The 26,719-nt window shown below is 42.8% G+C and overlaps 1 protein-coding gene across 7 annotated transcripts; it reads left to right on the forward strand.

The window, feature by feature from the left end:
- Nucleotides 1-1,831: 1,831 nt before the first annotated feature.
- On the forward strand, nt 1,832-24,159 carry PACC1 (proton activated chloride channel 1). Of its 7 annotated transcripts, none has more exons than XM_052805423.1 (8): nt 1,832-2,007; nt 5,979-6,075; nt 7,693-7,902; nt 9,971-10,125; nt 11,835-11,977; nt 18,295-18,439; nt 21,538-21,642; nt 23,443-24,159. In XM_052805423.1, exons 1-8 carry the CDS (start codon nt 1,972-1,974, stop codon nt 23,602-23,604), a joined length of 1,053 nt encoding a protein of 350 aa, XP_052661383.1. In that variant the 5' UTR covers nt 1,832-1,971; the 3' UTR covers nt 23,605-24,159. The 7 variants fall into 7 exon arrangements, with proteins under 7 accessions (XP_052661383.1, XP_052661387.1, XP_052661386.1 ...); XM_052805427.1 differs by having other exon boundaries at nt 7,801-7,902; XM_052805428.1 differs by having other exon boundaries at nt 1,840-2,007; nt 5,916-6,075; nt 7,801-7,902.
- The last annotated feature ends 2,560 nt before the right edge of the window (nt 24,160-26,719 follow it).

A 26,719-nucleotide genomic window follows, 5' to 3' on the forward strand; every position in this document is an offset into this window, starting at 1 on the left:
TGTGCATTGGTGTAAGCAGAGCTGAAGTAGCTAATACAAAGCAACATCGCCATAGTTCTCTTCCGGATGACAAAAGCAGCACAAGATGAGAAGCACAGGGGAGTGAGGGCACGTCACCACAGTATGGGGGTGATGACCAGTAGGCCACGTCCCTGTGTGAGGAGCCGGGCAAAGCCTGCAGAGCCAGGGCATGGGGAAGGTGAGTTGCTGTGGCCATCTGGGAGCTGGCTGCCGCAAGCTGCTACCTGGTGTGGCAAGCTGAGTGTTGGTCCTGTTAGGGTGAAGGTTTACAAGGTTGTTACTGTGATTGTCCTTAAGCTGTGAAGTTTGCCTACACTGCCTAAACAATAGCTGAGCTTCAGAGCAGGCTTCCCATCCTGGCTGTCCGTCACGTCCATTTGCTGACTCCACACGCCACAAGACAGATATGAAATGTCAAGCAGAAAAGAGACCTTTAGTAAGGCTTTGGACAAAATAGCTCCAGAACGCTCCCGTTACGTGTGAGAAGGAGGTCTGGCATTTGCCTGGTTGCTCTGCCTGCAAATACCCGGCATGGCTTGCCGCAGAGACCCATGCTGCTGGGAAATATGCAAAAGTCCAGTTTGTCAGTTTGGTTCAATCACATTATAGATTTACCTTTTATTCTGAAATAATTATTTATTAGTGTCTCCCCAGAGGAGGGCTGCAAGTGCTGAATGCTAGCCAACATCTGTCTGAAGTGTTATTGATTTGGGGGTGAGTTAGAGCTCGCCTTTGAACCACAGACATCTGAAAAATGAGTAACAAGAACTGAAATATTTTCTTTCTGAAAGGAGAAGCTGTATATTAGGACTGTTGTTGTCACAGGACTTCAAACCTTGGTTATTAACTTACTAGGCGTGGGTCTCAGGCACAGGGAAATGATCTACTGAGCAGGGACTCCACTACAGCGTTGCATCTCAATGCAAGAAACGTTGTGCATGCTTTTTCTTGATGATGAAACGCGAACAATTACTTCCACGCTGGGGAAGAAAAATAGCTGTGTTGGTATTTGTGGACGGATGGTTCATGAGTCAGCTCTTACGTGGTTTTGGCTTTTATCTTCCCGGAGCACGCCAGTGCAGCGTGGGTGGGTGTTTGTAGGAGCCCTGCTGAAGTTTTGTCTCGTTGCCGAGGGAGTCTGTTGTTTTGGTGTTCCGCTAGCAGCCTTGAGCAGCAAAAAAATAAAAACAATTGAAAAAAAAAAAAGTGACGTTGTGTTCATCTTGGGGACAGCTGGCAAAATTGTTTTAAATCGCTTTTCCCATCTAGTTCGGTCTTGCGTAGGAGAGTTTGTGTGGTGAAGCGCGTGGTGTAGAAAAGACTCATTTCCCCGTCACTACACAGTACGCCTTCGTGTTCTCAGTAGAGAAACGTTCCTATACGCCTTACAAAAAAACCGCTTGCGCGTGCGACGAGCAACCGCGCTGCGCTGCACGGCTTTATGCCGCCTAGAGCAAGAGAGCTCGGCAGAAATGGCTAAGCTGCAATAAGACCCGGTGGCGCTGCAAGCCGTGTAGCGTCTGGCGCGTTTTAACGCTCCGTCCCCTACAGCCCGGACGTGGAAAACGAGGGTGATTACCGCCGGGGCGGCTGCCAGCCGCCCCCGGCGCGCCCAGGGCCCCCTCGCTGCCTGCCGCTGAGGTGAGGTCCGGCCTCAGCAGCGGGTAGCTGCCCGCTGCCCGGCACCAACGGTCGCGCCGCGGCCGTTAACAGCGGCTCGCGCCGGACTACGCCTCCCAGCAGCCCCCGCGCCGCTGTGGCGAGACCACGGCGCCGGGGCGGGAAGCAGCCGGCGGGTGGGTGGGGGGCTCCCGGCGCCTGCGTGGCCCTGCCCGGGCAGGGCGGCTCGGCCGCGGCGTCCCCGTCCCCTCCAGTCCTGTCTAGTCCAGTCCCGTGCGGCGCGGCTGGGCTGCCTCCCGGCCCCCGCGGCTGCCGCTCCCCGCCGATGCCATGCTAAGACCAGAGGTCTCCGCATCCTACCAGGAGGTACGGGGGGGCCGGGGCAGGGCTAGTGGGCGGCGGGCCCCAGCTCGCCGAGAGGGGCCGGGGCAGCACCCCCCCCCCCCGGGCGGTGATGCCCGACCCGGGGCTTGCCGCTTGCCGAGCGGTTACACTCGGCGCCGTCGCCCTGATCTCAGTTCGGCTCCGGTCTCCGGCTCTGCGGCTCGGCAGGGCTGGCCGCGTCGCTGCCGGGGGCGAAGAGCCCTGGCGAAGCGGGTCGCCCGCCGCAGGGAGCCCGCCGCAGCCGGCCTTGCGCCTTGTGGCCCGTCTGCATCCGCTCAAGCGCGGCCGAGCCGGGTGGGTGCCGCCGCGAGGCCGTGTGCCTTCACCAGCCCGGAGCTGCCCCTAGCCCTCCTTCGTACTGCTGGGCAGCCGGGAGGTCGGGTCGCATCTGCACTCGCCAGAAAGAAACGGGGGTTTGGGGCGCGCTTTATTGCATGTTTTACCTTTCAACGTGGTTAAAATAATCGGCAGCAGCTCTTTTAAGTGTATGAGTTAGGGACAGCTGGCCGGTGAGCTCTGTAACTGGGGCTCTCGTAACAAGGAGGTGGAGATGGTCTGTCGGGCGTGAGAAGAGACTTGGTACCAGAGCTGAAACTGAAGGCCGCGTTATCATCCTGCCGAGAGGCCGAGACAGCCCCTAGTTTGCCTATCAATGTACAGGCTCGAGCAGCCGGAATTCCTTGCTCGTTCCTATCTCTTGTACTAGAGATACAAGCTATTTGTGCCGAGTTCAGCAGCGGTGGAGACTTGCAGCAGGGCACTTTTGTTTGCGTCTTGCAGGCAAAAGGACTGCAGATGTTTGCTTTCTTCTGTGTGTGATGGGTAGTTTGGGGCTCTGTTTTAATACGTTCTAATTTAGTTTAGTACTGTCTGCTTAGTTTCAGCTTCTGGTTTTTGTGCCAGGCTAGAAGGCATTGGAAGGTGATGAATCAGTGGACCAGCAAAAGACCTGTATGGACAAGTTCTCCTTTTATTTAAGAAGGTTTTATTCCATGATTATCAGGATGAAATTAACTCGTGTAAGAGCTTGTATGTAGGTGAGGTACTTGAGAGAGTTAATGAAATCACATTGATGCTTGAAGTATGGACTGGACTATGCATGTTACATTTCCGACTTGGGTATCAGCCACCACTGACACTGCTCCATATGTTTGGGATTGTCCCAAACTCTGTGGCACAAGTCTAGATGGTGTGTAAGTGCAGTGGCTCTGTTTGCATCCCTTCTCCGGTACCTGGGGCAGTCTGTGTGCTCCTGCCACTAGCAGGGATGCTCAAATATCTAGAATTGCCTTTTCTGAGCTTCCGTTTGTCCAGTGCTTTTCTGTGTGCAGGGCTGAAAAGGAACTCCCAGGTCATGGGCAGGCTCCTGCAGCTTCTTACTCAGCTGTACGTGCAGAGCCCAGGGGAATGCTGAACAAAAGTCTGTTTCATGCCCTTCCTGCTCTTGACATCCTATCCTATCTCTGCATCCTATTGTAAGCTTAACTGCCCTACAAGTTTGTGTTCCTTCTCCATTAGCACCATGCTTCACCTCTTTATCAAAAATAACACGTAGGAAGAGCTGGCCTGTGAGGCCACGCCATTGCCATACGCTAGGTTCACTGTTGTAATTTGTCTTGAATTGGGGATTCTGTCAAGTGTGAAGAAATTAGAATCGGCTGTCATGCAGTAATGCTGTGCTGGCTTCCCAGTCAGTAGGAGACTGTAGTTCAGTATGTCTATAAGTTGTTGGGTTTGTAGGTCTGTGCTGCCGTGCCTTGTAGAGTCAGTGTGCTGTACGCTCAGAATGTGGTGACTGAGCCACGAACAGCCCTAGGTTCTTGGTGGCCTCAGTGGGTTTATGCAACTTCACCTCTTGTCAAGTCAGGTGTTCAGGATTTGCAGTGAAATTAGTTGGTTTTAGGGGGCCTTACACATCAGCTCAACCTACTCACTGCACCTGAGGCAATGTTAGCACACCTGCTTTTGACTACCTGTCCTTCACTGGTTTTATGTGTGAAAAGCTTATGAAACTGTATCTGCCTTTTGAGCAGAGATAAGAAAACATAGTTGCATATTGTTTGGGTTTTTTTGTTTTGTTTCTAAGGAATGCTGAAAGGTTACATTTTCTGAGTTTTTCTTCTATGTGTTGAAGAGTTGCTGTAGGTCCTCTTGAGAGGATAAGAAATGTTGCATATTGTGTTCTTGTTTAAACCTGTGTTGGGATCTCCTTGCTACGAGGAATAGAAATCGCTTACTCTCTACATAACCTCAGTCGATGAGGTGCTTGTACCTGGGGAACCATGGCTGAACCAGAGAGGTGAGGGAGTCAGCTGAGAAACTGCAGTGACTTTGTAACTTACATTAAACTTTTTGGATCAGCTTTGGTATAAGTAATTTGCATAAGTATAATTACTTCTTAGCTGATTTGGCTTAACCAGTACAAGAGGTTCAGTGAATACTCTTCTTGTGTCAGAATAGCTTATTTTGGGTCAGGTAAACAAATAGAACTGGTGTGTTTCTACAAAAAGGAGCAGAGTGTTAATTTTCCCTTATTTTATGAAGATAATTGAAAAAAGTATCTTTGGTTGGACCCTGGTAAGTCTCCTGCAAATAAACTGAGTTTAGCCTATTAGTTACCTGTTCACTCCATGCCTCACACCATGGGAAATCATGCTTTATTTATGTGCAAAGCATTTAAAAACAGCTGCGTAACTGCTTTCAACTTGCTTTGCATGGTCGAAATGAATACAGAAATACAGCAGGAGGTGACGGAGACTTTACGTCAGACTTCGAAGATGTACAATGAGTGGACTCTTTCCTAATAAGAGGTTAATGGTATAATGATGATTTCAATACTGAATTAAAGTTGGGTGAAATAAAAGCACTTCCTTATGGATACATGCACGTTACTGGTGAGTAAGTTGGGGGTTTAAAGTTTAATAGCATTCAGTATGGCTGCTGCATTAACTGTGCCCCCATTTTCCTTGAAATAGGAACAAAGCTAATCTTCCTTACCTATTTAGGTAGGTGATGCTGAGTGTTTAGATCGGACAGTTACTGTGCAACACATGATGTGCTGCAAGCTTATGCCCCGGTTTGCCTTGCTGTAATTTGCATGTCAGTCTCTGCCACGAAAGAAATTTGGAAAACGTACAGGAGGTACTTTATATATGTATAAAAAGTCTATTGCTTTACAATCTCATGTGATGCCTACCTGATGTGACAAGCTTCTGACTTTGATGGAAGTATCTTGGCAGTTTGGGCCCAGAACTCTGAATAGCAAAACAAGAAAACATCTGGTCTCTGTTCTGTTTTAGAAACACTGGAAGACTAATTAGTTGCATAACCACTAATATATAATAATATGTACAGTGAGCTCAAATAAGTACCAGAAATGTAGGGATGTTTGATTGTTGCCTTGTAATGACCCACCTACCTATGTGGCTGAGACTGCATTTGAGTTACTTGCCCTAATGCCTGTTAAAATGCAACTCACTCTTTTTGCACCTCTTTGTTAAGAAGTGCTAATGCTCTGTTTGCTGGTATGTGCTGTAGTTTGTTTATGCCTAAAAATATGCTCTTGAGTGACAGAGTGAAGTTCCTGCTTATTTCAGAGGGCATTGTCCTAATTGGGGGTTTAAAGTGAGCTGAAGCTGCCAGGGAAACAATTACTTTGATCTTGAAAGAAAAGGTGATGTTATTGTTGAAGGAGCAGGGTGGAAGTAGGTTAAATTTAATGTGCTGTCTTTCCTTTTTTGCAGTGTGCAAGTGACTTAATTTTTAGCTGTAGGTCTACATAACTGTGGCTCTTGTCTTGTGAACAGGTGGAACAGAAGTTGGGTGCTCTTGGACTGGTGGCATGTTTTTGTGTGTTTGGTTAGTTGGAGCCTCTTTTATTTGTACCATAGAAATTCCAGCAATTGCAAGGTGAGAGCATGTTTGGAAATTGAACCACTGTTTTAACTACACAGCTGAGTGAAGATGTGGAGCGAATATCTGAAAACCCAACAGATGAGAGAGAAGGAGAGATGGAAGTTCATGAAGATGCCAGCTCTGTTATTTTACCAGGTGAGTACTGTTGACCCAGAAATTACCAATTTTAAGTGCCTGATAAGCTGCTTCTGTGTGGGGGTTTGGTTGGGGTTTGTTTTTATTGCACTTCTGAAAGCAAACAAAACACTAAATTACTTATTTTGGGGAATAAGTAGTGGTGGAAAGCCAAGGAGTTTTTCCAAGGATTGAGGTGAGAACACTTCTTTGTCATGAACTGTGCTCAAAGAAGATTCAGCACATCTGGTTCTGAGATAGCTTAGTATGTCATCTTCCTTTATGTTGTATCTTACCTGAGTTGCAGTGTCTGTGATGGCAGTGGATTGCAAGCAAAGTCTGTGTCAGATTTACATGAGCAAGATGCAATATTGAACAGATGTGCTTTTAAATGGATTTTAGTTAGACTGTTCGGACCTGCTTTTGGAGAGTGCGGGGTAGTGTTAAATGGGCTTATTGCAGCTCAGATGAAGGCATTAAGGTAAGCCAACCTGAAATGAGTATTGCCTGAATGCTTTGCAGCTGTTCAAGACATACTTGTTTCAGTAGTGCAATTTTGTGCACATTAATGTCTGAATTTCCTTGGCTGCCATCTCCTGGCTTGTAACTTGGGAACACATGTGTGACCATGGACCTTTGTAAGTGGTTATGTGTTCAATAGGATTTACTAAAAGGCTGGTGTTTGCTGTGGTAAGGAGCAAACACCAAATGATGTTGTTATAGTTGAAGGGCAGAGTGTGGCATGGCCTGAGGGGGCCTGACTCATTAAATTACATCACACAGAAGAGTCAGTGTAAAATATGCCTACTTATCTCCTTTCATATGTTGGGTTTTAATGCTTCTTTTGTGTGTTCAGCTGTATATCGCTTATGATCAAAACATGACGTGTAACTCAAGAAGAGTACATGAACTTTTTTCCTTACAAGTATTGCCAAAAGAAATGACGAATGCAAGGAGTATGGGGAAAGCAGTGTCTGTGTACAAGTGAGACTAGTGTGAAGATCTTCAGAGAATAAGCTTTGAAGGCAAGGAGACTGTGGGAGAATTGGGTTGGTCTTTTTGTAGCTGTAATTGGAAGGATCCTTTTGTGAAACTTCATGTAGTGTGCACAAGGAGTTGTGAATTAGAGTCCAAAAATGAGATTGACTTCTACCATGGTGGCGATGCAATGCAGATAGCTGTGTAAGAGCATTAGAATATTAAATCTTTCTGCTGATGCATATGCTAAGTGTGTAAGAGTCACTTCAGACTGGGAAAGGGGAAAGGAGTTGTTTTTTCCAGGAAGAAAGATTGACCATCAACAGACTTCTTTTCTTATGAACTTTGAACTTTGTTTGTCTTGGAAGAGTTGTCCTTCTTGAAAATAAACCTTGTTTCCTGCCTGCCCTGTCCTTAATCAGAGTGCCAAATTCAACATGTGAAATAGAGGCACAATCTTTGGACGATTATGCCTCATGCTTGAGAAGGAAGCATCTGTCTGACTGATAATCAAAACCAGCAATAGTTGTGGTTTTTTAAATCAAGCTGAGTTTGAGGCTTATTTTCCTCTCAAGTGATTGATCTTTAAATGAACACTACATAAATTCAGCCCAAATATCTGTATTTTAAAGTCCTAATCCATATTTTGTTTGGTTCCAGATAGTGAACTGGGTACCACTGCCCCTTCTTTGCGTTTCAGCAAGACGTGCCTAAAGAATGTTTTTTCAGTAATTCTCCTGTTTATTTATCTGCTGCTCATGGCTGTAGCTGTGTTCCTCGTCTACCAAACCATCAGTGACTTCAGGGAGAAGCTCAAGCACCCAGTGATGTCTGTCTCTTACAAGGAAGTGTCCTTGTACGATGCACCTGGTAAGAGTGGTAAGAAACAAAATGGGTTAAGTTGTTGTTCACATTTATCTTAGATTGTTTTAAATTTTTGGTGTTGATTCTTCAGGGCCCAGAGTGCATATAATGCTTTGACCCAGGTCTTTTTCACTTCCTCTTTTTTTAATCTATGTTGTGTTGAGTTTGCACAGAAATGTTAATATTGTACGGGAGATTTGGGGACCTTTCATGCCAATAACATGAATGACAGTAGCTGTGGAGCATTATGCAACATTTGATAGATAAGAAGTGTTTTAAGACTCTAGAATGAGTCCTCTTTTAGGGAAAGAAGATAATTTCTTATGGAAATATTCCCAAAACTGTTATCGTTCCGCACTGGACAGCGAGATGCTGTTGACAGTGAAGAAGGTGAATTTCTCAAACCAACCACAAAATAACCACAATGCCACTTTCTGCTTCTGTTCTGCATTGTTTACAACTTGGTATTACATCAGTAGGCAATGAAAATGTGATGTGACTGCAGGGAACAATGTTGGCATAAAAATGCGGTGTGGCATCAGAAAACTGTGTTGCAGTTTGCAGGAGGGATTGCGCCACAGAAGCATTTTTGAACAGTGAGTCCTATCATTATTATTTTTTTTAATTATCCAGTAGCCGTTCATAAATAGAGTTGCGGTAGCAAATGCAGCTCCAACAGCGATAGGTCAGTTTCCAATTTAAAAATAATGCTTTTGTTTGAAGTGTTACCACATTTTACAAATAACCACTCCAGTAATTGTGGCTGAAAGGTGAGTGTTTCAAGTTGTTGCCATATGCCTGTAGTTGTTTTGCTGTAATGGTCAGTTAGGCTTGGCTCTGTAAGTAGGTCGTTGTGTCTGGATCATATGGATCTGACTGTAAGAGCAGGCTTTTCCTTTTTTTTTTTTTTTTTTTTTCCCCCTCCTCCCCTTCCCACCTCCCCTCCCCCGAGCTTTTCATACAGCGACAGGAAGAAAATGTCATTTAAAGAAGCAGAGCAACATACGTGTAAATCCAAAAGTATTGTCGGGGATCCCTGCCAGATCAGAGATCCTAAATCAATGTAGCCCTTTACTTCATTGCTCCATTAAAGTGATGAGATGGCAAGTTGCAAGCATGGAGCACTGAAGAGAGGGATAAAGCATTTTTAGACTGATACATGCTGACTGCTTTGACATCTTGCATTTTGGTGGACAGGCCATCTCAGTTGTGTGAGTTAATCATATGTAATAACTCAGATCATACTTTTTTTTTTTTTGGTAGTTGGTCTACATTATCTTCAAGAACGCTTGTTTCCAGTAATAAATCTGGCATATGTGATGTAACAGGATTGTTGGGTTTGGGCCTTGTATTTTGCCAGCTTTCTACAGCTGGGGAGACTGAGCTTCTTTTAATGCATGCTGTTGGTCTGGAATGGTAGGTTTATGGTATATATGAATTTCCATACAGGTAAAGTAGTAGCCTGCCTACCCAATGATACAGGTAATAAGGGATGGTAACAGTTTGTACTCATTTGATGGCTTTGATTTTTATCATGACATTGTATTCAGTGAACAGAAGATGCTAGATGTTCTGAAGAGCATCTTTTCACTTTTATTAGATCAGCCAGTGATCTTTGATCTGTCATGTATAGTACATACATTATTTCCAATTAAAATTTGACATGTTAAATGATAATATCCGAAAACGTACATGCTGAAGTGCTGTGTGTCCCATTTGACTTCAGTAGTCTCCTTATTTACTTTACACATTAATTTCATTTGGGGCGAAAGGGACTGATGTGTTAGCTGCTGGCTTGTGGGAAGACTAGGGAAACTTAGTAGCTTCTGTGAACCTTGAATTGTTGTAACAGAATGTGAACCCTGATTTTTTTCAACGCATCATGGGGGTTCTCTCCTGATGCAGCTGGCACTTTTGTCCTGCTCCAGAAAAATGCTGAAGTGTGTGGTTTAATTTGATTGTTTTGCTGGATCTTGAGGATAGCTCAGTATCCTGCGGGATTAAATCCCAGAATGAAATTCTATGTTCTTGGGAAAGAAATCAGCTCTCTTCAATGTTTTTTCTTCCAAAACAGGTATTGCCTTTTACCCAGGCAAGGCTCGGCTGCTTAGCTGCAAGCATCATTACTATGATCACATTCCACCTCTGATAAATCCAGGTCAGCCAGGAGACATTGAATGCACCACGCAGAGAATCAACTACACAGATCCTTTTACTAATCAAACTATGGTAATAATAATATAGTAGAACAGAACTTATTCAGTGGGGTGTTCTGCTCGTAATGGTATTTGAAAGTAAAAATATTTACTAAGTGCTGCAAAAGATCGTTGCTTCTAGGTTTTTTCAAGCCATCTGTCCTTTTGTTTTCAGAAATGTAAAAGACCCCAGTCAGTGTGTATATGTGTTATGGAAGATCAGCTGTCATGTGGGTGTGTGCAGCATGAAAACCTGAATGGGACAAAATAAGTAATTTTTCACAATGAAACTCTCGCTTCATTCCTCTCCTAAATGAACTGGCAAGCATACTCCTTGGTATAGTAAATCTAGCTTTGATTGAAAGCAGTAGCAGTTATTCCATTAAAGTAGGATAGCTTCTCTCTTTTTGTATGTTTGCTGGGAATTACATGCTATTTTTGTCACACTTGGAAAAATCTTAACTGGGCACCAAGCATTTCATTACACTGAAATGCTGTGAGCCAATAAGATGGCTACATTGAGTGATAGTCTGTCTTAAATTGCCCCTAAAAATACAGGGAATCTAGCTTCTGTATAAATAAATGTTCAAAAAATAAAGTATTAAATATGGTCATTTGTATCTAAAGTGATTGCTCAGATTGTTGCTCAGAGCTTCGAGCCCCCCAGGAGAAGAGCTTGTCCTACTAACCCCCAACAGGAAGTGCCCCACTAGCATCACACTCCACCCAGCATCACCTGGGCAAGGGTTTTATAAAGCACAATCACAGCAAAAGGGAACAGCTGGGAACTTCACTGTTCTCATGGTTTTCCACAGGTGGTCACTGAGTCAAGTGCTCCCACATGCTCCCACATCAGATTATTTTTAAGGAAACTAAATGTGAACAAACAAACAATCTAGGTACCTGTTTGGTCAACTTTTTTCCTCTTCATGTTTTGCCTTTTGTCTAGTCACCATTTCTTTCTGGGAAGCAGCTCCTTAGTATATTTGAAAGTAATATTCTAGGTGCAAGTCTAATTTCTGCCACTAATATGCTCTTTCTGCATGTTTTAACAAACTAAGAACCTGCATTTTATGCTGCATGGTAGATTCATTTAGAAGCCTGCTTATCCAATAGGCTCTAGACCTGTAGTGGAATAGAGAGGCACTGAGGCAGAGACTTCTGAAACACGCAGAGCCCTGTTCAGATTGGCTGAGTCCTTTTGCAAGCAGCAGCTTGCTGTTCAGTATAATGCCTGCACTACTTTAAGTTGTATTCTGCCTGCTAGCATTTTTTGTTGTGTTTTTTTCCTTTCAGCAGCTTACTTGAGGTGCTGGGGGATGTGAAACTGTTCCTCTTTCTCAAGGAGAAGCCTGATGTTCTCCACATCAGACTCCATATTAATTTGTTTCACGTAAAGTGCTGAAAGTTCCTAGACTTTAATGCTCAAAACAGTTTTGATTGTCCTTCTGCAGAATGCAGGTTACAGGGCCTTGACTGGTAATTCCACATGAATCCAAAGGACTATGATAGAACTAAAGCAGAAAAACACTAAATCTTGATATAAAGACCTCATTTTTAAACTAAAAGGAGGGATTCAGTTGGCATTCTTGTTAGATATTTTAATAGATGTATACTTAGTAGTGGCCAAGAAAATCTCGGTGTGTATTAGATTTCTATAGAGTATTAGTGACAGATGGCAAATTCATGAGTGGAAAATGAGGATTCCTTTGCTACTCTCGGCATCTCTCTGTTTGCTTACAGAAGTATGCTTTGGTTGTTCAAGGCCCTCGTGATGTGAAGAAAAAGGAACTGGTGTTTTTGCAGTTTCATTTAAATGGAACAGACCAAGATTTTAGTGCCATTGACTATCTTCTGTTTTCTTCTTTCCAAGAGTTCATCAACAGGTATGTAAAGGGATGAGCCTGTAACTGCATTGAACTTGCTACAACAATACTAGTGAAAGCAGGGCTTTTTTAGTAAAAATCACACAGGATTTTATTTTATTTTATTTTATTATTTTTTTTTTATGCTTGGGTTACATTGCTGCTCTTTCATGTCTTAAGTTACTAATATTACTTTTTAGAAAATGAATTGAGGACTTTTTCAGTGACAAAAACTACCTTTCAGCTATGCTTCAGCCATTTGTTGCTTCACTTTCTAAAAGTTTGAAGTTTGTGCTGGCTTACTGCTGTCTGCTGCTGTGGGTGATCAGGAAGTGCTGTCCTGGGCAGTGTGCTCAGGAAGTGCACTGAGAACACTAACATTTCTGTACCTTTGTTTGTTTGGTTTTTTTTTTTAAAGCAATTACTGTAAAGGTCAAGTCCCTAGATTGATTTGTTGTGATTTCATTGAAAGATTAACTATATTTCTCTGTATTACTAGCTTTATGTAAGATTTAACGGAATGATGTAATTTCATAGATGGGGTTTTCAAAATTGCTTCATATTGGTTTGACATTGGTGCTGTTGGAATAACCAATCAACCTTCCTCTAATTTTAACAGGAGTGGAATTAATCCTTGAACTTTCTTGAAAGTCCCACCCTTTTTCCCACCTTGTGAGAATAAATTCCATACTTAACAGTTAAATTTTTGCTTTAATTTAAATTCAGGTTCTATTCTTCTCCCTGTGATCCAGATTAAAAGTTAGATGAGATATTAGTCACAGTGAGACCTGATAGAAAGCCTTAACTTGGTAATGGTCAGATGCTCAGTGAAAAAGGGACAGGGGGTAAAGGCCATATGCAGAACAAAATTAGGTGAGGGAGGAGAAGAGAAATAACAGATTTTATCATAACAAAGCATTCTTGGAGGCTTGGACATGGTCATACCAGTGCTCTTCAGATGCAGCAAAGACTGGAAGCGTTCAGGCACAGTATCTCTGGGTAGCCAAACACCAATTACCTGAATTTGCTTTCTACAAAGCATTTCTACTTCAGTGAAGGAGAGCTCTTAAGTCATTAAGTACTTTCTGTAACTGTACTAAAAGGCCTCATAAAATGCTAATGTTCTGGATATTTTAGGCATTGATATTTTAGGGTGAGAAAATACCAGTTAAGAGTAGTGATGTAGAAGGTGCTACTTGTTCCTTCTGTGTTGTTTTTTCTTGGGTTTTGTGGCTCATGCTGCAGTTAGCGGTATGCACAGTGGGACCAATTCCAGCAAGGTGCACAACTGTTTGTATACCGCAAGCACTGTCTGAGACCACCCCCCTTGTGAAACACAGAGCAGAAGGCACGGTTGTGTTGCATCTGGTTCCTGGCTCTTTGCAGAATGAACCAACTTACCAAGATACAACTTGGTCTATGCATCTTCCAAATCTTGGAAGCCTCATTTCTGTGCTCATTGTATCAATTCGCAGGTAAGCCATTTTAAAGAGCTGTTTCGTCCCAAGTTAAAACATGTACATCCTGCTTAAGTTGGCAGTATTTCTGCAAGCAAGCTGTAAGTCTGCATGCTGCTGTCCCAAAAGCTTGTGCCCCATGTTGTGCAAAGACAGGTTAGGTGTGCAAAACAGCAATACGTAGTATTGCAAAGGTCCTAGCTTCAAGGCTGCGTTTGTACCAGCATAGGTGGATCAGTAAGCATCGTCTGCAAACTGCCTGGGAGAAACCTGGATCGCAACCTCCTGCTTCCAGGTTTGCCAGGTCAAACCGGTTAGATGGCAGAATCTATCTCCGAAGAGATGGGGATGTGTCACTTTGTTCCTAGAGAAGCTGCCTTGTCTCAGTGTTGCAAGGCACCAGAACTGAAGCTGGGAGAGTGAAGGCTGAGCCTGGGTTATGTTTGGAGCAAAGTGAAAAGGTAGGAAATGGTGGTGTCTGTTTGGGGATGCATCCTTTGTGCCCGTTTGCAGCAGGCAGTAGGAATGTGAGTTAAAAATGGTTTTGAACTAACCCAGATAATGGTAAAATTGGCAAAGGTATGTAGGCTTTTAAACTTAGTAGTAAATGATCTGCAAGTCTAGGTGAAATACAGTAAGAGCAGCAGTTGTGTGCAAGAGGCCAGTAGTATCTCTTTTATAGCATCCTCCAAAGCTTGGTACAAATTGTAGGGCTTGTCTTGCTCAGTATATTGCTGTCCTGGTGTCCTGGAGCATGAACTGGACAGGCTCAGGGCAGGTTGAAAGTTTTATGTTTTCTCCTGGCTATGAAGTACATGTGAAACTGTGTGCATATGTGGAATGTACTCATTCTGTCCACCTTTCAGCAGAAGAGAAAATAGAAATTATTTGTGGTTCATCAGCAGAGGCTAAATTTAGTTGATGGGAAGTCTGGACTAAAATATCTGTAGAAACTGTTGTGTGTCCTTCCATATGACCTCTAGAAACTTCAATTACTGGCCACTGTTAACTACTTTTCGTGACAAAGTGTCTCACTAGTTATGAGAGCATATTATTACTACTGTGTCCAGCAACTTGTGTAAAGTGTTACCAAAGATGCTGAGGTATGTGCTAGAATTCATGAGATATCATAATTACCTTTACATTTTTTTGCCACGGCTGCAAAGAGCTTAGGTTGGGTTGGGCAGGCAGACTGCTGTAAAATGTATGTGTAGGGTATTCCATCATCTTACATCACAATCCAAAACCCCTTGAAATTGGTAAGAAGAGTCCTGCTGTATCTACACCACAGTTTCTGAGTAGACAGTATTATTCGCAGCTCACTTTTGCTTTAAATAGCAATAATCATATCAGTGAAGGCTGCTGCAAGCATCAGCGATAAGAAAAATGGCATCTAGAGACTTGTATCTTTAAGGATTTTTTTGAGGCATAGCAAGTGGTGAGGACTCAAGTAAGGTCCGGTTGTTTCTGTCAAGGGTTTTATTGTCTGCAGCTCTTCTGTTAAAATTGGATTGACAGACTACATGAAACCGGCACTGCTTGCTAGTTTTGTTCTGGCCTTCGCAGAACACTGGTGAACTGTGTGCTATTGTTGGCCTGTGAGTTAGAGGGATACTGCCGCTGGGATTTTTTTTTTTTTTTTTTAAGACAGTGGCAGCTGCTGTCCGTACCATATTAATTGGAGGGAAGGAAATAGTGAAACCTTTGCAATTTACCAAAAAAGCATAGCTAAAAATACAAGTTCCTTTCCTGAGCTGTCATTAGTATAATATATGGGTTTAAGAAGAAAATCCTCTGAACATGTTACTGACAAAATTATTGTTAGCATAGCATGTAAAATAACTTAGTCATGTGAAATGATTAATACCAGTCTGAACAGATCAGAGATTATTTAAGGGTCTAAACAGAGCTCCATGTTCACGTCTCTGGTCTGGATTGCTGTGTGCTGAGAAATAAATTATAACAGAGAAGGATTGAGATTTTTGGTACCACACCATCTGACCCTTTATTAGATCCCATGGCTGTCTGAGAGTTTCCCAGTCTAGGGAAAAGCAAAAGCAATAAACACAAATTGGGTTTGACCCATCTGTGTTTTGGCTCTTGCTGTTGTGTTGGAATCTGCTGGTGGGATGCCCTAAGCTGCCTCTGGCTCTTGTGGGTTGGTCAATAGAGATTGGTGTTAGAAGGATCCATTGCAGTGCTACAGCCCAGTCCAGAGTTAGGTTAGCAACTCCCACAGTTGGGACAAATACAGTCTCTCATGGTCTGACGTTGATCAGTCTGTGCTGGGGCAATGGGTTCTCTGTTAGTAGTTTGAAATGTCAATGGTTACCAGGGAGCATTGGCTGAGAGGAGACCAGGGCTTTGTAGTTCACCTGAGACAGTGGCTTGTTGCACTTCTCTCTCTCTGCTGTGATTTAGGAATTTTTGCATGGTCTTCAGGTACCATTAATATCCTGGGAGAGCCTGGTGCAGGGTATTCCAGGAATCTTACCATACATCCAAAAGACAGTGTAATAGGTAGAACTTAAAAAAAAAAAAAAAAAAAAAAAAGAAAAAGTGCAGCCTTTGCAGGTTGTCTGTCTTTGGGGTGAAGAGGGGATTAAAAGAAACTGCCTGGAGAATTGTTCTTCATCTTAAAATCCCTTGCTTGTTTTGTGTTCACTTAGTTGTGTGTGGTTTTTAAGCTGCGTTATTAGCCCTCTGCTATCATTTGTGCAAAGCTTGTGCCTTTCTGCTCTGCTCTCCCCTCCTTTTTTTTTTTTTTTTTTTTTTTTTTTTCCCTCCTGACTCTGGCAGTAGTCTGGGTTATGGGCACATGCAAAGAGATGCCTTCTCAGACCACTTCTCCACAGCTTCTCCTAAGATATTATTAATCTTTCTCTTTCTAGCCTACAATTACTGTCGAAGGCAAAGTATACTGCTGCCTGCTTACCATGTAAGTTGTGGCTGTAACGTTCAGCTCTGTGTCATAACTTCCTGCCTCAATTATTTTCCATGTTGGCTTGGAAAGCTTTTCTGGGATGCTGTATTTAGTCAGGCATTAGGTATATGACTGGCTGGCAGAGTGCTAATTAGGTATGTTCCTCTGAGTGGCAAAGCACTGTGCTTTTCCATACTGTCCCACCAGCTGCTGCTGTACCCACATACTGAAGGGGGAAGACATCATTGTCAGGTCTCCCTATGTCATGGGTTTGTAGGGTGAGGAGCAGTCAGGTGATGGGCTTTGTTCTTATGCTTTGCCCACGTCTTCCTTGGGGAAGTTAGAGAGGTACACTGCCATCCTGTTGGGATCACTAAACAAGCACCTAATGTTACAAACAGATAAAGATATTCCTAACTTGCTAAAACGCTCTTGGAGTATCATCTGTCTTGATGGGTAGCAAAGCGTGTTAGTTTTTCTTTCCAGAAATGCTCCTCCTTTCTGTTTGTATGCACAATGGAGTTCTGTGTTTGAGCCTATCACCCGAAGCCCTGACTTGAGAGCAATGGCTTTGCTAGGTTTTGCCTTCCTACAAACATACATGTATTCATCTATTAAGCCTAAGCAGGCAGCATAGTACAGAGTAGCCATCAGTATGGTATTCTTTTTATCAGTGCTTGCTTTTGCTGCCTTGTAGACAAGGTATCTTGGTTTGTAGGAAGGAGCCCTGATTCTGAAGACTAAGGAAAAAGACAGGCGAAGTGCAAATCCAGTCAGTGCTGGTACAGGACAAATCTTCCTGATTTGTCTGTTCTCTGGGACAAGAGCTTGCTGCTTTAGCTCTGCTTTTCTTCTTTTACTTTGCATCTTTCTCCTGAAAGACCAAAATACCTTAATCTCCCAATCACCTAGTCATGCATACCCTCTGCCATACAAGCAAAGTATACTCTTTCCCTTCACCTAGGAAGGTGGATTTAATGTGAGTCAAAACCATTTCCCTTTCCCTTGTCTCAAGGACCAGCATACCCTGACGTATCTCTGCAACCTGAAATCTATCTTTAGTAAAAATCAGCAGTCCGTGCTTTAATGATTCATGACTCCTAACAGTGGTTTACCCCTTCATTTCAAATGAAACCTTGTTGAAAAAGCAGCTGCAAGGCCAGGCTTACTTCATAGAGATGACATGAAAGTGGCTAAAATCACAGTACTGAAGATCTCCAATAGCGTGTCCTGTGCGGTTGGTAGAGAAAGTACGGAGACCAGATATGCCTTGGAGCTACCTCTTTACCACTTGCAGCAGGAGGGGTATCAGAAACCTTAAAACGGCTTATAGTCACAGTATTAAAAAAAAGACACAAAGCAATCCTGCTGTTCTGGGCCTATAAATATCTGTGATTGCATATTGGGAAAACAGCCATGTTATTGCAGTTGGGAGCCTTACACCAAAGGTATAGTGTTTCCAAAATAATAGGAATAAACTGAATGTAAATTTCAAAGCATTTTAAGTATGTCTACATTGCAACCAGTTTCTTTGCATCCCAGAAATGGGGTGAAGCAGCCTGCCCTGCCTTTAGGCTGCTCCTTCCATCTCTTGCTTCCTAGCATTGTGGTGAATTGTTTCCTGGGGTCCTGGCTCTGCTCCTTTCTGTCGCAGAGATGACAGATGAACAGAATAAAGCTCCCCTATAAGGCAGAACAATCCTGAGGGGCAGGCAGAACTCTAGGGTGGTAGGGCACCAGGTAAGTCTTCTGTAGTGAAGAACACATGAGTGCAAGTGCTACCATTAATCAAAACATCGCTACTCGCAATGTTTTAGATATGCTGAATTTTAGCAGTTGAAACATAAAAGGAATTGTGAATACATTTTGAAGTGCCTGTAGGTCTGACAATCTCCTGCCTATAGTGCTCAGGTACCGCTCTGAGTTTGGTCAGTAAAGTAATGGTCTTTTTCCTTTAGTCCAGAAAAAGCAGAATTCATGAAGGACTGTGAAAGTTCATACTCCAGCTGGAAATTTTCTGGAGGCTTTCGAACTTGGGTCAAGATGTCCTTGGTGAAAACAAAAGAAGAAGATGGTAGTGAGACTGTTGAATTCAAACAAGAGGTAAAAATAGAAATAGGAAGAGTGTTTTGGGACCTCTTAGTTTATTAAGAACTAGTTACTGCCTCAGTTTTAATGATAACTGGCCAACAGAACCAGTTCTTAGGGCAAATAGCAATATGAGTTGGAAGAAGGGTGGGTAGGTGGGTTGGCTGGTTGGTTGAGTGAAAGATGAGGAGCTTGTGTTTTGTTTCATTGCATCCATTATGCCACTTGCCACTGAGCAGCTTTGGCTGTACAATTACTTGCATTCTTTCCTAACATAGAGAGGTTCTGTAAAAGTGTACATGTCTTGATGTGCTTGGCTGTTGGTATGGCCTAGTGACACATCTCAGGAAAAGATCTAATGGGGAGGCCAGAAAAGCCAGGCCTTGAATGTGTTGTAAGTGACACCTGTAGTCTGAGGTAAGGGTCCAAAGAGCTGACATAGAAATATTAACAAACACAGCTACCTTTAGTTCAAGGTGGGGAACAATTGCCAAAGGAATTGTCTAAATAATAGCTAGTATTGGAAAGAGGTATTGTTTAGGTTACCACAAGGGCTGATGTTAGGATGAAGAGGTAAACATAAGCCTTGTATCCTTCGTAGCATTCTCGTGCCTGCTTTTTGTTTGGGTTTGGGATTTTTAGCTGTTGAGTATCCTTAGAAACATGGAGTAGCTTAACTTCTTGCATCATTTAAAACTAGAAAATATGCAGGTGGAAGATGCAAACTTAGCTAGAGATGAAATGAGTTTGACTTTCATTCCTGTTCTGTTCACACTAATGGACAGGAAAATAATTGTGTTTTGAGTTTGTTATCTTGCTGCCAGTGTTGGTTGGAGAGGAAGTGTCTCATCAGTGGTGAGAAATTAGAATTTTAAGAGCAGTCCTTTCCAGAGTATATCTTTCAGAGACTACACTTTCTTTTAGTCCATGGTACACTTGGGAAGAGTAGAGCTGTGACTGTGAGGTGGGAACCCTCCTACTCCACTGGAGGAGGACAGGAGGCAAATCCCAGAGTCATGCAAGTCCCAAACTAATGCCTTAGTTTGGAGGAGAGGAAAGAATGCATGTCAGCTGCTGCCATGTAAGCACTAACAGCAGCTGTCTGTCTGTCCTTCATCACCTACAGCTCTGTATCACTTGCCTTTTGGTACGTACCAAGTGTAGGATTTTTGAAAGTCCTCCTTTGTGTGCCCAAGTCTAATGTCTCTAAGAGGAAACAAAAGGGTGACTCAAACTCAGAAAAAGCTGAGCTTTTTGTGATCATAAACATCCATTTAGTCCAGCAGTTACAGACTCTCTGATCATCTGGGTAGGTGAACACTGTTTTGGGGTTTTTTTTGTTGTTGTTGTTTTGTGGGTGGGTGAGTTGGTTTGTTTTAAATAAAACCTAGGAAGTAGGAATTGGTACAAATGTGAATTCCGGGTTTCAGATCCATATTAATAATACAGCAGAAGTTGAAACAGCTCAGACATAAATTGCACTTGCTTTGTTTGACAGTACGTCTGCTCAAATTGCATAAGGAAATCCATTAGCCTTTCAGATCTAAAACTGGGAGGTGGCATACCAGAAAGCTGGATACAAATATTAGGTCAAATAGCACAGTCAGTCTGCTAACTAGCCCAGTAGTCACTACTTTGTCTTTTCTTCCTTTCCCATTGCCTTCATTGAGCTTTGTATACTGTTTATTTCCTGGTGTGCAGTTTTTTTGAATGAGTGTAGTTGGGGTGATGGTACGCTGCAATAAGTGAGCTGTGGAAGTATAGGGCAAGTCTGTAGCAAAGGTGTCTGACCAGAAACCACGAGGTGGTGAAGCTCCCGTATGCTCTGAATGAACATACATAGTGTTCTAGCTCCTGCTTCTACATGTTCACAGCCTAAAATCTGGTCAGAGCAGGGTGTGTGGAGAAGACTGATAGAAATCTTCAAGTGTCTGTAAAGAAACTAAGCCATAGTAGATGGGAGGGTTTTGCAGTAGGCCACCCCTCATACAATGAAAAGGCTTGTAAGAAGGTGAAAATAGCACACTGTTTAGGGATTTCCAATTCAGTCTTCCTCTACCTAGAACAACAGGCTCCCAAAATATGGAAAGGGCAGCTTCCTCCATCTGTCTCATGTTCCTGTCAACCCTGAAATGAAGTTACAGTACTGCTGGATTCATTACTTCCAGTACAGTACTAAACTCATGTAGGAAGAGCAGCAGTACTCCCTTGTGCACATACCAAGATAAAAATACTCCTTTGAGGGCTGCAGAAGGGAGAAGTCCTTCCATCACTTGTTCAGCTGTAACTCCAGTGTGTGTTCCTGTTAGGCAACTGTCTGGCTCTTGAGCAGTTTATATTGGCTCCTAGCAGCAGGAGAGTTAGTGCAAGCTGTGTTGTTACTGCCTGTGTAGCTCCCCTCTGGGCTGGGGGTGTGTGTTACAAGACAAGATCAATGTTTTTCTGAGGCCTGATGTCTTAATACTTTTCCAGATTGTGGTTCATAAGACTATGGTTTCAGGTGGCTGCAACATCGATCTGGTATCCTAAACTGTACCCTGGTGGAACTGTGCTAGAACTCTCTGCCCGTCAGTGCTAGTTTGAAATGGTAATCTAGTAAATGGCAGTACTGGGAAGTATGGTTTTAATTGTTAATATCTAGGCTTCTTTCCCTTCCATTTTCACTCTGCATGTGCTGGCATCTTCCAGTCTATTCTACAACTGATTTAAGAGTCTTCCTGCCATCATCATGTAGTCTGGTAATTTAGCATTCATTCATAAGAACTTCCCACATGCTGTATTACTCTAAGTAAATGAGTTTTGTAAATGAAATTTCCCCCCTTAAAAGGGAAAAACTATGTAATAAAATAAAGGCCCTGGCTACCAGTATAAAAATGGTACTGCAGTGTTTTACTAAGTGAGAAATAGGAAAAGAATATGAGCATGACACAGATGGAAGGAACTGCCCTTTCCATATTTTGAGAGCCTATTGTTCCAGGTAGAGGAGGACTGAATTGGAAGTCCGTGAACAGTCTGCTAAGTTCACCGTCTTACAAGCCTTTTCTGTTGCACAGACTCATTTACACCACAGAAGAACATAACCTGTACATTTCTTTTTTTTCCCCTCTCCCCAGACTAGCGTGGTTAACTATATTGACCAGAGAACTAAACCAAGAAGTGATCAGCTGTTTTTTGTGGTATTTGAATGGAAAGATCCTTTTATACAGACTGTTCAAGATGTGAGTAACATGCTAGTCTCTTTTTGAATTGTTGCCCGACTGTACATGCTCATGGTTTGTGTGGGTGTGCACATGCCTCTTACCTCACTCCAAGCAGAAATTCAAAGGAGGAGGTAGGTTACTTCTGAAATTTCAGTCTAGGCTCTTCCTTATATCCAGTAATGCATATTCTGCAGAGGTCAAGACCATCTGCTGCCTTTCCTTGGCATGGTGACACTCAGCATTCTGTCTGCAGCTAGAGGTACACGTAGCTAAGAAAAAGCACACGTCCCCTGTGTTCTAGCAAAGTGTAGCTTCAGGTCAAGTCTGAACTTTTTGCTCAGGGAAGTGTGCTTGGATAAACAGATTTAATGACTTTTTTCATTAATTGACAAGCAAGAAACCTAGGCTTAAATCAGAATAATAAAAATAGCCTATTTTTTTATCCATTACTAGAATACAATTTGGTACTGCATTCAAGTGCACAAAAAGCACTTTAAAATTTAGCTCAGTATGCTGCAGCCAGAGGTGTATGATGTGCCAGACAAGACCACAGTTGGTCCCTGGAGTGCTTAAAAGGTGTGCAGGTGTGTACTGCAGGTACATGTGCCTTAAGGATGAGATAAGTCTTGTTTTCCTAGTGTTCTAGGGGAGAAAGTCAGATACATTTGCCCTCTCTGCAAAAATGTAGAATGCCAAAGTGTGCAGAGAAAATCTGTTTAAAATTTTGCATTTAAAGTGGCCTTACCTGACAACCAAAGTCCATCACCTGCCCAATCCACAGAGTTCTTGTTCTCTTGCCCAAAACCAGAGTGTGAATGCAGACTGTGTGGGGCAGGAGTTGGTGGTTGGTCCTTTGAACTCCTGTGGTCATGTCCATGCTGGGGCCAGGCACCTCCTTAGCCTTGAGAGCCTAGTCCTACCCCTGGCACCTCTTGTTCCACTCTGCCAGATGGGGTTCGCACCTCTGCCGCCTTCGAGCTGAAAGCTGCCCTTGATCCAGTGGATTGGGGGTGCTTGTTTCCTCTTGCTAAGAAGCCATAGTTCACAAGCACTCACAGCCAGCGCTGCTGCTGTTAGGAGGATTAACAAATATGGAAAGCCTGTTTAAGACCTTCTAGCTCAGGTGGTGACCTAGTGACACTGCACTTATGCTGACCATTGGAGTTGCAGACTCCATGGGAAGTCCCAAAGCTGTGTGCTACCTTATTGCTGCCTAAGCCTAGCTCTGCTTGCTTCATCTGAGATCCTAGAAGTCATCCTTGTGCCTAGAGGTGTGAGGAGAATTGCAAACTATAAATAAACTTAACTACTCTTGAACCAAATGTAGTTAAAAATAGAAATATAAAATACTTGCTGTAGGTCTGCAGAAACAGTTGCCACTGTCAAAAGCGGGTTTAGCATTACAATGCTGTCTTGTTAAAGCTTCCCAGTAGTCACTTCTTTTAGCTTTGTCTTCTGGAAGATCATCTTTAATGTGCTACTTATTTTTGTAAATCTTTAAATAATGTAGTAAATTTAATCTATAATCTTGAAATTAGTAATTTAACTGTATCTCTAGTGTTTTAAACAATTGAATATACTGAAATAGTCTAAAAGGGATTTAGCAGCTAATACAGTGTGTTTTCTTCCTGATGGAAGGAATTGCTAAACTGTGGTGTGAGGCAGATGTGTGGAAAAGGCACTACAAGCCACCTTTGCAGCATAAGGGAATATGCTGAAAAACACTTCAATTTGAAAAATGGAATTGTTTGTTATTGAATACATATAATAATATATGCTGAGTCAGATGAGGGGAATAATATTTTTAATCTCTTTCAGATTATCACAGCAAACCCCTGGAACATGATCGCTCTTCTTTGTGGTATCTTTTTGGCTCTGTTTAAAGCAGCAGACTTTGCTAAGTTAAGTGTTAAGTGGATGATCAAAATCCGAAAGAGACATCTGAAGAGGAGTCGTCAAGTAATGAACCACATAAACTGAGAGTAAGACTGCCTTTTAACTATTTGTAGCAGAAGGGATAGACAATAACTGGAATAAACTTTGATCAGCAATACAGCAATTAAAGATGCAAAACAGGTATGTTTTCTTCCAGAAAACGACAGCGGGAGGAACAGCCTAGTGAACGGGCCTTTGAACTTCAGAAAGGAGCTAACTCTAGGACAGGTCTAACAAACTCATGCCTTCCTATTTCAAATTTAACAAGCTTACCTCAATATATGGGGGGGGACTGGGGGAAAGGAGAGAATTCACTGATTTTCAAGAAGTTAACACTAGTGGTTAAGTTCTAAAAAAATGGACAGCGAATGCTTCTCAGAACAGGAGACCATTTAACTTCTGCATGAGCTATGACCTGCGTCTGCTGCCATAATGCAGTTACTGCCTTCACTGTGGTTAGTGGAAGGTAAAGCACTCAACAAAAGTCTAGCCTCCCCTCTCTAAAGTATGTGTTAAAACAAAATACACTGGAATTCTATGATGTGTCATTTTTTGATTTAAAGTATAGTGACTTTAATATTAAAAAAATACTTCAAATAAGATATTGTGTACATTCATTGAAACTACCTGCTCTCAGATTCAGCTGGAGCTTTACAGGAGGTAGTCTGGGCAAGAGCAGTACTGCAAGAGGGTAAGGTGAAAACAAAAATTTATTCCTGATCAGTCCAACTCAAAGTAAACTCCAGCAACTCTGTACCTGGGCATCTGAGCTGATGGTAAGAGTTCAAAGTGTCTCAGGCTGTTACTCTTCCCCCCAGTCTTTGCTAAGGAAGTGAAAAATACATCTTTCGTCAGCCTGGCATTTAAATGTGATTATTTTATAGAGAATGCATGCTAACTAACTGTGCTGTGGTGGTGGTGTTTTTTTCTTCCTTGTAAGTCAAGTCCCTTATTAGTCTAGATGCCTAGCTCAGACTTGTGGAGTCTGCAGGGCAGCAGTACACCACTGTGTGTTTGCTCTGAAGGCTTTGTTGCAAGGAAAGGAGGATGCCAAGTCATATTCTGCTTCTTCCATCCTCTACTAACAGAGTATTAATATAGTAGTAAGCATATAAAAAGTACACCCTCATTCTTTTTTTCTTTGCCTTCTAAGGAAGCATTTTGGAACACAATTTACTACTTTCAGCTGATCAGAGCAAATCAAGGCACTGTATTGACCAAACACAGCCTTGAACAAGGGAGCAACAACTCATTGTAATAAGAAAAACACAAAACAGCAGCACTGGCTGCAGGCATGGAGGCAGCATACAGGTTCTCCTGTGTCCAGACAGGTGAGGGCAGGAGGAGGTGACAGCCTACCAGTCACTTGCAGTTACCGCTCTTGCCTCTTTCCCAGGTCCTGTGTTGGTGCTTCAAACAGCTTGTAATTTGAATGGTATAGTCTAAGCTCACTTGATCACACTGTTCTGGGAAAAAAAAATATTTGAATGGAAGGTCAGGTGGTGGTCAGTCAACACTTTCTGTGCAGTATCTTGCAATGATGGTTCTGGTCCAGCAGGGCCAACATTGTACCTGCCTCAGGTGAGGTAGTTAGCATAGCACACAGCAAGTGAATGAAGTTAAATGAGCGGGGAGTAGCAAAGACCAAACACTGCACTGTTGAAGCAAACTGTTTGAGAGCTACTTCATCCCTAGGTGCTGGTGTGGTGGGGAATGGGACAAACTCGGGGGCAGGGGGAAGTAAAAAAACCACACTTAGACCATCCGTAATCAAGAAAAACCCTGTTCATTTTGCTATGTAACAGCCTACACTGGTAGGAAAGTATTCCACTGACTTCCCATGTCAGCTTATAGCCCTTTGCTTTCCCAACTACACTGCCAAGGGCCTGTTCTACAGGTAAGACAGAGACAACTGAGCTTTCGTGACTCCTCACTGTCAAAGAAACAGCCAACTGTTCCTTTAACAAATGATATTACAGCAGCTATTTCTTGGATTTTACAAAAATATTTAGAAACAACAATTTGATCAGGTACTGATGCATCCTACTGCATTTTTTGGTTTTTTGCTAATGATGTCAGAGAAGGTAAGTTGGAATATAACCTAGGCCCAGCTCTGGGCTAAGTAGGAGGTGTGGTTAAATAAAGGAGGCAGCTCCTTTCTGCAGCAGTTAGTGTATTCCCATAGTAGTCAGCTTCAGTCACTACATCAAGATCTTTTGTTTTATAAGGAAATGTTACTAGAGCAGGCCAGCTGATTCCAGCCAAGAAATCTTTCTTTTATGTACCTATTTATAGGAGTGATTCTAAGAGCAAGTGTTGCACAATTTGTTTGAAATAGCCTCTTACAGCTACTGTGTTGTTCTTCTAATACTTACTCTTGATGTCCACATCTGTAAATTTTTTAACAACTCATAACAATTACAAATGCCAGTAATTTGTTCTTTCTGCCACAGCAAGGTTAAGAGTTAGATTCTCCAACATCTGTATGATTTATTTCCTTTAGACTGTAGGACAGCTGAAAATTATTTTATTTTTTATCTATCTCAAATTGGGGCTTTTATTCTATGGAAAAAAGGCACTAAAGTACTAAACCAAGGTAAGTGTCTGCATGACAGTCATTTCCCTCCTGAGCTGGCAAAGTGCACCCTTGCAGGCCCCACAGTGTTTCACATCTGGCTTCAGGGCTTCCAGGAAGCACCAGGGAAAGGAAAGGATTTCCCCCCCCCCCCAGTTTTGGGCAGCCACCTACCATGGCAGAGGCTGCTTTGGTCAGGTAATTATGTAGTCATTTTATACAAAACTGACATGTAGAGAGTAGCAGCTAACTGGTTTTCATCAGATGGAGCTACTGGAAGCATAAACCCCTTCAGGCAGTGTTATTCCCATTTCCTCTGTGAAACACAACTACTTACAGACAAAAATGAAGTAACTAACAATAAAAGCATAATAAAGTCAACTCAGTGTAGTAGAGACTTCTCCCCTGGAAACTGCTTGAATAAAGTCAGTAAACCAGCCAAGCAATAGGTAAGAAAAGCCCAGGACACCTGCCTCAGCTATTCTGACCACCCCAGAGCAGAATAAAGCCTTCCACCCTATCCACCAAAAATGAAACCCTAGCGGCCTGCACCTCCAACACTTTTGCTGCTCAGTGAAAAGCCAC

This window comes from Harpia harpyja, chromosome 13 (assembly GCF_026419915.1).
Source record: "Harpia harpyja isolate bHarHar1 chromosome 13, bHarHar1 primary haplotype, whole genome shotgun sequence".
Taxonomy (NCBI): Eukaryota; Metazoa; Chordata; class Aves; order Accipitriformes; family Accipitridae; genus Harpia; species Harpia harpyja.